The following is a 10,862-nucleotide window of genomic DNA, read 5'->3' on the forward strand; positions in this document are numbered from 1 at the left end:
CCGTATCTGCTTAAATCATCTGTGAAGGTGAGAAAATAACGATATCCGCCACGAGCCTCAATATTCATCGGACCACATACATCTGTATGTATGATTTCCAACAAATCTGTTGCTCTCTCCATAGTACCGGAGAATGGTGTTTTAGTCATCTTGCCCATGAGGCACGGTTCGCAAATACCAAGTGTTTCATAATCAAGTGGTTCCAAAAGCCCATCAGTATGGAGTTTCTTCATGCGTTTTACACCGATATGACCTAAACGGCAGTGCCACAAATAAGTTGCACTATCATTATCAACTCTGCATCTTTTGGCTTCAACACTATGAATATGTGTATTACTACTATCGGAGTATTTAACCAAAAACTACCACATTTGCCGGAAACGTGACAGAAAACTACCACTCTACGTTTTTGTGCGAAAAACTACCAAATTTGGACTAAACCGTGGCAAAAAACTACCAACTCGGGAAATCGCTCGCTTCGCCCGCGCTAACCCCGTTTCTGACCGGTTGGGCCCGCGAATCAGTCGCCACGCTGGCGAACGGACGGCCGCCGCGCGTTGATGGCCGTTAACGGCCCGTCCGCTGTTGGAACGGCGCCTGTCGGTGGGCCAATAAGTGAGAGCGAGCTCAGCCGCTCATTCTCCTCCTCCTCGCTCGCTCTCACTCGTCCTCACTCCATCCTCTCCCTCTCCCTCTCCCTGGTCCTCTGACCTAGGTCAGCCTATCGCCGTCGCCGCCGCGGCCATTGCTGCCGGTCGAAGGTGAGGATGCCATCCTGGTATGACGAGGACAGCTCGGACGAGGACATCAACATGGTTTCATTGGATCAGCAGCTATTTGTAAGTGCATAATGGTGGAACAGAGTTAGGGTTAGGGTTAGTTCATCCAAATTGGAGATTCCAATTTGCTTTTGGTTTGATTCGAAGTTTCTTTTGCAGGAAACCCCTGACACTGTGGTGGAACCATCTTTCTGTGGTTCTTACACTGAATCTGAGCCGACGTGCATGATGCATCATCAGAGGCCGAAGAAGATGGTGGCTTTTGAAGGTTCTTTGACTGGCAGGCGTTTCCTGGGTTGTCCTATGCAGCAGGTATTAAATCTTGAACGCTAACTTGTTTTGCTGGTGGAGATGTGTGATGTGTTTTGCTGCTGGAGATGTGAGATGTGTGGTGCAGCATGTGGTGCAGAGATGTGTGCTGCAGCATGTGGAAGCTATATATGAAAGTAGATCTTTAGTTAACTGAATTCAATACATGACTGAACCTGATAACACCTACAAGCAGATATCTTTAGTGTATTATGAACGTGAGAATATAGTTGTTAACTGAAAAAGAACAGAGTAGGTGTTAACTGAAAAAGAACATAGTAGGTGTTAACTGAAAAAGAACAGAGTTAAATGAATTTATATCTACTGCTAAATGTAGTTGTTAACTGAATTTATCTCTGTTGCTAAATGTAGCTGTTAACTGAATTTATCTCTGATGCTAAGTCAGGTGCATATTGATGTAAACAAAGGGTTTCAGTTAAATGAAATGACTTTATGACTTTTGGTTTCTGTACTAAGTTTGTTACTAAGTGCTTTGTGCTTAATTATAAATAATTGCTTCTGTAGGATGAAGGTGTGAACTGTGGGGTTGTGGAGTGGGTGGATGGTCCTTGGCCAGAGATTCTACAAAGGTGCCTAACCAGGATTTGGGACATGTATCATGAGCAGAACTTGGGCAGGGTGAATGACAAACAAGCCCATGAGAAAGAGGTGGCCAAGCTACAGAAGGAAATTGATTTCCTGTCAAACAACTACAGCCAGTTGGTGGAAGATGTATCCAACCTATTTGACTACCAAGATGGCAATATGTCTCATGACATGGACTATACCAGTCAGGCAATCAATGAACTAGCTGAGAAGAAGAAACAACTTGAGGATCAGGCAAAGATTGAGTTAAGTATGGAAAAGCTGAAGCTTGCCAAGGAGCAAAGGTGCATTCTTCAAAGCCAAGCAGAGATCATTCAGAACATGAGGAAGGCCATGAAGGAAGTGGAGGGGGACAGGGACCTACTTAAGCAAGAGAAGAAGAAGTTAGAGTATCTTATTGCTGATCTGCTCAATGCTGGGCATGACAGCAAAGCTAAGGTGGAGAGGATCAAGGCAATTATGAATGAGTGAAGTGGTTGGTTTGTGGGTTAAGTAATTAGTAGGCCTATATATATAGCCGGCCTTGGAATGTCATGCATGTTAGGTGTATATTTTGGGAAAGTTTCATGTGCTTTCAGAATGGTATGAGGGAGGGAGGTATTGCTATGGTTTAAGAACTACTTGGTTTTATCTATGATGTAATGACTATTATGTTAAGACCTACTATGCTAAGTACTCATGCTAAGTTAAGTAAGTAAGAATGTTTTATCTATGATGAGGTTGTTTTACTCTGCTTATATCATGTGTGATAACTGATAGTAGTGACATAGTTGGAAGTAGCAAGTAACATATATAGCAATTAGCTTAGATAGTCTGACAAATAACTTAACATAGATAGTCTGACATAGATAGATAGTAGTGCCATTCATAGTCTGACATAGATAGCAACTACTATTAGATAGTGCCTGACATAAAGATGAACTACTAGTAGATAGTGCCTGACGAAACTGAACCTAGGAACTTACTGCACTTAAGAAAGTTCAGGACTGACGAAACTGAATATTAGTGCAGCAGTTCACTCCTCCTTCTTCAGCATCTTCAGGCGGTGCGAGCGGCGCACCGCAGTCACGGCCGCCCTCTTCTTCTTGCCCGGCGCCGGCTCCAGCACATCATCCTCACCGCCATCTTGTTCTTGCTTCACGACGACACCGTCTAGGAGATCGTCCACCTCTGGCAGCGCATCCACGTGGATTGGGCGGTTCCTATCCCCCTCCACGGCATCGAGGACAGGAGCCAGCATCTGCAGTTCAGGCTCGTCGTTGGAGAGGACGACTACCTCATCCACCTCGTCGTCAGAATCATCAGAGGGCTCGCCACTGGACTCGTCGTCAGTGGACTCGTCGTCAGAAGACTCGCCCTCAGAGTCATCAGAGGGCCCAAGGACCCATGGATTGCGCCACTCCCAGTAGGCGTTGTTGATTGGGGCTGGGACAGCGAGGACGGCTTCGGTGACGTCGTACGCGGCGGCCGGTGGCGTGGTGGATGAGCGGTACATCCACCATCTGGCGCGCTGCCTGGGGTCGGGGGAGCGCTGCACCTCGCGCATCGCCCAGAGCAGAATGGTTGGCGCCGGGATGGTGCGGCCGGCAGGGAAGGCGCGCTACTTTTCAGCAACCGTCATCACCTTCACGAGGCCGCGGGCGTGGTTCCTGAGCATCGCGATACTGGGGAACCAGCGCGCGATCTCCCTGTACTGCGCCCGGATCTCCTTGTTGTTGCCGGCGAGAGCTTCGATGGCGAGCTGCCATTCCATGGCGACGGCGGTGGCGGTGGTTGTCGGCGGTGATTTCGACAGGAGAGAGGGGGAAGTGGAGTGGGCGGTGCGAGCGACGAGTGGGCGGTGCGAGCGACGAGTGGGCGAGTGAGCAGAGGGCGTGGTGGGTGGACACGTAATAAAGTAGTAGAATCCGAAACGACTGGTTTTAATCAACGCACGCTCACCACGCTGCCGGCTGCTACGCACGCTGAAAAGAGGACGTGGCTAACAACATATAATAAGTTTGGCCGATACTAGTCAAACAAATCACCAGCACTAGCCCATTGGTATTGAACACATAGTTACAACCAATTGGTCCTGGGTTCGAGCCCCAGGCCAGACTTTTTTTGTGCAGATTTTTTTTCGTACAATGAATTTGGCAATAAGTTCTGTACTGTAGAAATGGCAAAGTAAAACAAAAAAACAAATCAAAACAAATCAGTAGCACTTAGCCCATTTGTATTGGGCACAAATAAGTTCACATGTCACATTGTCCAGAAATTAGTAGCACAACACACATTTAGTAGCAGAACACAAACTTAGTAGCAGAACACAAATAAGTAGCATACACTCAATAGTTTCCACTAGCATTGAAATAGGATGCAAACTTGCTAGGAGGTTTCCTCTTCCTCTTGCCTGCCAATATCCCTGGTTCTCCAGTGGATGTTCTTGGTGCATTGAATGTTCTTGTAGATGCTGATCCTCTTGTTCTTGCAGCTCTTGTTGATGCAGATCCTGTTGCAGGTGCTGGTGAAGACCTGGCTGCTCCTGCTGAAACTGTTGATGTTGAACCTCTCTTATTTGCTTTAGGAGGTGGAGCTGATGATGCTGGCATCTGTGTAGTTTGGTGTTGAGGTGGTGGTTGTGGAGGTGGATGTGTAGCACTAGAACTAAAAATTTCTCTATTCTCCTGCATGACAAAATTAAATCAGTTAGTAAATATACCAGAACTAAAAAAAGTAAACAAAGAATGCATCATTTTTGAATGACCTGGTGTAAGTTCTTTCTCATCTCAAGACTAGGTTTTAGAGCTTTCCCACAATTAGTATATCTGTGGCCTTGTAGACCACAATTGCTGCATGTAATTGTTCCCATCCTGCTTGTGTCCTTTGGAGCAGGCACCTCAAACTGCCCCTTTCTCCTAGCTGTCTGTTTTTTGCCTGCTTTTTCTTTGAACACTGGGGGCTCAATAGCAGGAGTATGGGTGTCAGGCCAGAATTCAGGACCAGGGACAGGGTACACTATGTCTTTGTATGCTTCAATATATAGTGCTTTTTTGAAAAATTCATGCACATAGTCCTCTGGGTGCATGTGAATCTTGCTCATTGCTGCTATTGCATGACTGCATGTCACACCTGTCATGTCCCACCTCCTGCAGTCACATGAGTGAGTAGCTAGGTTCACACAGTACTGATTTTCCTTACTATTAACTTGCCAAATGTCAGGACCTGCCTTGTATGCATCACAAAATTTGGCATACTTCTTATTCTCCTCTAATTTCTCTGAATAGTTGGGTGTGATCATCCACCTGCTGTTCTCTGTTTTTCCCTAGTCTTCTGCCTTTTGATCATCTGCTTAGTCCTAATTCCTTCAAACATAGTCCTAATTGGTTTGGCCCTAACATCAAGGATCATTTTGTTGAAAACCTCACTAAGGTTGTTCACAACAAGATCAGTTTTGCAATTGTAATCCATTGCAGACCTACACCAAGTCTCCTTTGTAATTTTTTTAAGCCACTTCCAGGCATCCTCACACTCTGCTTTAAGCTCTGCCATTGCCAATTCATGGCCATGTTTGGTGAATGAGTAGCTAGCCTGATCTACTAGCTTCTTTAGTTCTGCTCCTCTGAAACCAGCTGACTGAAAATTTGCATATATGTGCCTGAGGCAGTATCTCTGAGGGGAATCAGGGAACACCTCATTTATAGCCTTAAGAAGACCCTGATTGTAAATTTATAACCATGGTCATGAACAAAAGGAAATAAAGCTACTAATAACAATATATATCTGAACTAGTGGCTAAGATAGGGTGCATACCTTTTGCCTGTCAGAAATAATGGTGTAGGTTCCAAATTTGCTACCACTTCCAATGCAACATCTTAGCTGGGTTAGGAACCATGTCCAACTATCTGAATCTTCCTTATCAACCACACCAAAGGCTATGGGGTAGATGTTGTTATTGCCATCTCTTCCTGTGGCTGCAAGTATTTGCTGTCCAGTGGTTAGCTTGATGAAGCAACCATCAAGCCCTGCATCCATACCCAAATTAGCTACCATATATTTACAACAAGATATTTTGAACAAATTGTAGTTATAGATTTACCTATAAAGGGCCTGCAACCATTAAGAAATCCTTGCTTTGATGCATGCAAGCAGTAGAACATGTACTTAAATCTAGGTGTTGGGGCAGGGTTTTCTGGGTCCTCAAATGTTGTAACTACACACCTGCTACCAGGGTTTGTGTCAAGAACTGCTTGTAGGTAGTCCCTCAGTCTATAGTACTGCTCCTTCTGGTCACCTTGTACAACCTTCATAGCCTTCCTCCTTGCCCTATAGGCCACACTCTTTGATACATCAACTGAAAACTTGACTTTGCTGTTTTTAATAAGTGAATCCACAGGTGCTCTAGGATCTGCTCTAAGAGATTGCTCAACTTCTTTGGAAAGCCACTTAGTAGTAACTTTTGTGTTCTCTGCTGATGCTGGACAAGTGTGCTCCATGTTACACTTCTTAATGCAAAATGTTCTTTCATGAGCTATCCTGGAGGCACAGATGTAAAATTCACATCCATGCTCTCTCTGTGAACACCAAACAATAATTCTTGTTGGAGTGTTCCTGTGGTAGTGAAAAGACCTCAAAGTCCTTATATGAAAATCTCTTAATGCTTCTCTGAACTGGTAAACAGAATCAAAACACAAGCTCTTGCACAAGAGTAAATGTGAATTGGGAATTGAAGGGTCAAAATATACTCTTTCCTTCATCTTTTTCTTACTACTCTTTGTCTTTGCCTTCTTCATGATGTATGGTAGTTCAACTTCATCTTCTTCTTCCTCATCACTTATGCCTGGATCACCAGCAAAACAAAACTCATCTGCTTCAGGAAACCAATCTTCAAAACATTTTTTCTCTACCTCATTGTGACATCTGCTAGTTGGCCCAGGGTTCTTCACATGTTTCACAATAGCAGTACTTTGCAATGGTGTTTCCTCTTAAGAGGCACACTCTATTTCCATTTGTTGAACAGCTTCAGCACTACCATCTGAATGAACTGAATCATCAGAACAAAATTCTTCTTCTTCAGTGTCTCCTTCAAAGTGGTTCAAATCTGCCTCTCTTTGAATCCTGCTCCTCTCAAGCTGAGCCTTTCTATCATCTATCTGATTCTGAAGCTCAGATTGCTCCACAACCTTTTTCACACATCAGCTCTCTTGAGTGTTCATGTAATTCTCATTAGCCTGTGTACTAATTCCAGGTTCAACATTTCTCACAACCCTTATGTTGACTAGCTTGACATGATGAAAAAAGTCCAACATTTCATGAACACTAGCTTCATTACCTAAATACTTTACTCTGTCAGATCCAATTTCCTCCTCCTTCACATAGTACATGTAATCACTGTCCCCATACCCTTCACTAGCAATGAGTGATTGTAGAGTAAGCAAAGAAATATCTGACTCAAATATACCCCTTTTCACAGGGTTTCTTCCTTCTAAATGAAACCATATATCCCACTTCTGGTCAGCCAAACTGCACAAATAAGTGCTCATGAATTGAATTGAAATTGACTGAGCTATACAGTTTACTGACTCCAATTTACTACACATGTCCAACTAACAGAAACAAACACATCTTACTAATTTGCAATGTTGAAGCAGCTAATCAAAAGCCCAGCAGATGATACTTGCATACCTGCGACCCATTGGCGATGACTGGGAGAGCGGTGCCTCCGGCTGCTGCGAGCCGGCCTGCATCGAGAAACTGGTGCTCCCCAACCAATTATCGACTGAGCCGCTGGCCATCGGTGGAGGCGCGGGCGAGGCAGCAGCGTCCAAACTTGTCTCGCCGCCAGCGACGCCGCCGCCAGCGCCGCCGCCCTCCGGAATCAACGAGGACATGGCGGCCGCCACCTAGGTCAGAGAGAGGGAGAGGCGGGAGAGAGTGAATCGAGAGGGGAACGGATCAGATTTGACCCGCACCGCACCGACAGGCACCGTTCCGACAGCGGATGGGCCGTTAACGGCCATCTACGCGCGGCGGGCGACCGTTAGCCAACGTGGCGCCTGATTCGCGGGCCCAACCGGTCAGATTCGGGGTTAGCGCGGGCGAAGCGAGCGATTTCACGAGTTGGTAGTTTTTTGCCACGGTTTAGTCCAAATTTGGTAGTTTTTCGCACAAAAACGTAAAGTGGTAGTTTTTCGTCACGTTTCCGTCAATTGTGGTAGTTTTTGGTTAAATACTCCTACTACCGAGATTCAATAAGAATAGACCACTCTGCAAGGGTGCATGACCATAAAAGATATTACTCATATAAATAGAACAACCATTATTCTCTGATTTAAATGAATAACCGTCTCGCATTAAACAAGATCCAGATATAATGTTCATGCTCAACGCTGGCACCAAATAACAATTATTTAGGTCTAATATTAATCCCGAAGGTATATGTAGAGGTAGCGTGCCGACCGCGATCACATCGACTTTGGAACCGTTTCCCACGCGCATCGTCACCTCGTCCTTAGCCAATCTTCGCTTAATCCGTAGCCCCTGTTTCGAGTTACAAATATTAGCAACAGAACCCAGTCAATGCCCAGGTGCTACTGCGAGCATTAGTAAGGTACACATCAATAACATGTATATCACATATACCTTTGTTCACCTTGCCATCCTTCTTATCCGCCAAATACTTGGGGCAGTTCCGCTTCTAGTGACCAGTCTGCTTGCAGTAGAAGCACTCAGTTTTAGGCTTAGGTCCAGACTTGGGTTTCTTCTCTTGAGCAGCAACTTGCTTGCCGTTCTTCTTGAAGTTTCCCTTCTTCTTCCCTTTGCCCTTTTTCTTGAAACTAGTGGTCTTGTTGACCATCAACACTTGATGCTCCATTTTGATTTCTACCTCCGCAGCTTTCAGCATTGCGAAGAGCTCGGGAATAGTCTTGTTCATCCCTTGCATATTATAGTTCATCACGAAGCTCTTGTAGCTTGGTGGCAGTGATTGGAGAATTCTGTCAATGACACAATCATCTGGAAGATTAACTCCCATTGAATCAAGTGATTATTATACCCAGACATTTTGAGTATATGCTCACTGACAGAACTGTTCTCCTCCACCTTGCAGCTATAGAACTTATTGGAGACTTCATATCTCTCAATCCGGGCATTTGCTTGAAATATTAACTTCAACTCCTGGAACATCTCATATGCTCCATGACGTTCAAAACATCGTTGAAGTCCCGATTCTAAGCCGTAAAGCATGGCACACTGAACTATCGAGTACTCATCAGCTTTGCTCTGCCAGACGTTCATAACATCTGGTGTTGCTCCCGCAGCAGGCCTGGCACCCAGCGGTGCTTCCATGACGTAATTCTTCTGTGCAGCAATGAGGATAATCCTCAAGTTACGGACCCAGTCCGTGTAATTGCTACCATCATCTTTCAACTTTGCTTTCTCAAGGAACGCATTAAAATTCAACGGAACAACAGCACGAGCCATCTATCTACAATCAAACATAAACAAGCAAGATACTATCAGGTACTAAGTTCATGATAAATTTAAGTTCAATTAATCATATTACTTAAGAACTCCCACTTAGATAGACATCCCTCTAATCCTCTAAGTGATCACGTGATCCAAATCAACTAAACCATGTCTGATCATCACGTGAGATGGAGTAGTTTCATTGGTGAACATCACTATGTTGATCATATCTACTACATGATTCACGCTCGAGATTTCGGTCTCCATGTTCCGAGGCCATATCTGTATATGCTTGGCTCGTCAAGTATAACCTGAGTATTCCGCGTGTGCAACTGTTTTGCACCCGTTGTATTTGAACGTAGAGCCTATCACACCCGATCATCACATGGTGTCTCAGCACGAAGAACTTTCGCAACGGTGCATACTCAGGGAGAACACTTCTTGATAATTTAGTGAGAGATCATCTTATAATGCTACCGTCAATCAAAGCAAGATAAGATGCCTAAAAGATAAACATCACATGCAATCAATATAAGTGATATGATATGGCCATCATCATCTTCGTGCCTGTGATCTCCATCTCCGAAGCACCGTCATGATCACCATCGTCACCGGCGCGACACCTTGATCTCCATCGTAGCATCGTTGTCGTCTCGCCAATCTTATGCTTCCACGACTATCGCTACCGCTTAGTGATAAAGTAAAGCATTACATCGCGATTGCATTGCATACAATAAAGCGACAACCATATGGCTCCTGCCAGTTGCCGATAACTCGGTTACAAAACATGATCATCTCATACAATAAAATTCAGCATCATGTCTTGACCATATCACATCACAACATGCCCTGCAAAAACAAGTTAGACGTCCTCTACTTTGTTGTTGCAAGTTTTACGTGGCTGCTACGGGCTTAAGCAAGAACCAATCTCACCTACGCATCAAAACCACAACGATAGTTTGTCAATTTGACTCCAGTTTTAACCTTCGCAAGGACCGGGCGTAGCCACACTCGGTTCAACTAAAGTTGGAGAGACTGTCGCCCGCAAGCCACCTATGTGCAAAGCACGTCGGGAGAACCGGTCTCGCGTAAGCGTACGCGTAATGTCGGTCCGGGTCGTCTCGTCCAACAATACCGCCGAACCAAAGTATGACATGCTGGTAGGCAGTATGACTTATATCGTCCACAACTCACTTGTGTTCTACTCGTGCATATAACATCAAACCATAAAACCTAGGCTCGGATGCCACTGTTTGGTTTCGTAGTAATTTCAAAAAAATTCCTACGCACACGCAAGATCATGGTGATGCATAGCAACGAGAGGGGAGAGTATGATCTACGTACCCTTGTAGATCGCAACGGAAGCATTGACACAACGTAGAGGAAGTAGTCGTACGTCTTCTTCCCGATCTGACCGATCCAAGCACCGTTACTCCGGCACCTCCGAGTTCTTAGCACACGTACAACTCGATGATGCTCCCCGGGCTCCGATCCAGCAAAGCTTCGGGGATGAGTTCCGTCAGCACGACAGCGTGATGACGATGATGATGTTCTACCGACGCAGGGCTTCGCCTAAGCACTACAACGATATGATCGTGGTGGAATATGGTGGCAGGGGGCACCGCACACGGCTAAGGAACGATCATGAGGATCAACTTGTGTGTCCTAGGGCGCCCCCTGCCTCCGTATATAAAGGATCCAAGGGGAGGGGTGCGGCCGGCC

General features: G+C 45.3%; 3 protein-coding genes across 3 annotated transcripts; 1 reads left to right on the forward strand and 2 right to left on the reverse strand.

Moving 5' to 3' along the window:
- Positions 1 to 621: 621 nt before the first annotated feature.
- On the forward strand, positions 622 to 2,165 carry LOC123153833 (uncharacterized). Its single transcript, XM_044572759.1, has 3 exons — positions 622 to 839; positions 939 to 1,091; positions 1,614 to 2,165. Exons 1-3 carry the CDS (start codon positions 768 to 770, stop codon positions 2,163 to 2,165), a joined length of 777 nt encoding a protein of 258 aa, XP_044428694.1. The 5' UTR covers positions 622 to 767.
- Positions 2,166 to 4,021: 1,856 nt separating this feature from the next.
- On the reverse strand, positions 4,022 to 6,169 carry LOC123153834 (uncharacterized). Its single transcript, XM_044572760.1, has 5 exons — positions 5,773 to 6,169; positions 5,487 to 5,698; positions 5,011 to 5,390; positions 4,441 to 4,822; positions 4,022 to 4,360 (listed from the first exon to the last, which is right to left on the reverse strand). Exons 1-5 carry the CDS (start codon positions 6,167 to 6,169, stop codon positions 4,022 to 4,024), a joined length of 1,710 nt encoding a protein of 569 aa, XP_044428695.1.
- A 699-nt stretch (positions 6,170 to 6,868) lies between these two features.
- On the reverse strand, positions 6,869 to 7,564 carry LOC123153835 (uncharacterized). The gene is made up of 2 exons (XM_044572761.1): positions 7,359 to 7,564; positions 6,869 to 7,196 (listed from the first exon to the last, which is right to left on the reverse strand). Exons 1-2 carry the CDS (start codon positions 7,562 to 7,564, stop codon positions 6,869 to 6,871), a joined length of 534 nt encoding a protein of 177 aa, XP_044428696.1.
- Positions 7,565 to 10,862: the final 3,298 nt, after the last annotated feature.

The sequence above is a fragment of the Triticum aestivum genome, chromosome 7A (assembly GCF_018294505.1).
Source record: "Triticum aestivum cultivar Chinese Spring chromosome 7A, IWGSC CS RefSeq v2.1, whole genome shotgun sequence".
Taxonomy (NCBI): Eukaryota; Viridiplantae; Streptophyta; class Magnoliopsida; order Poales; family Poaceae; genus Triticum; species Triticum aestivum.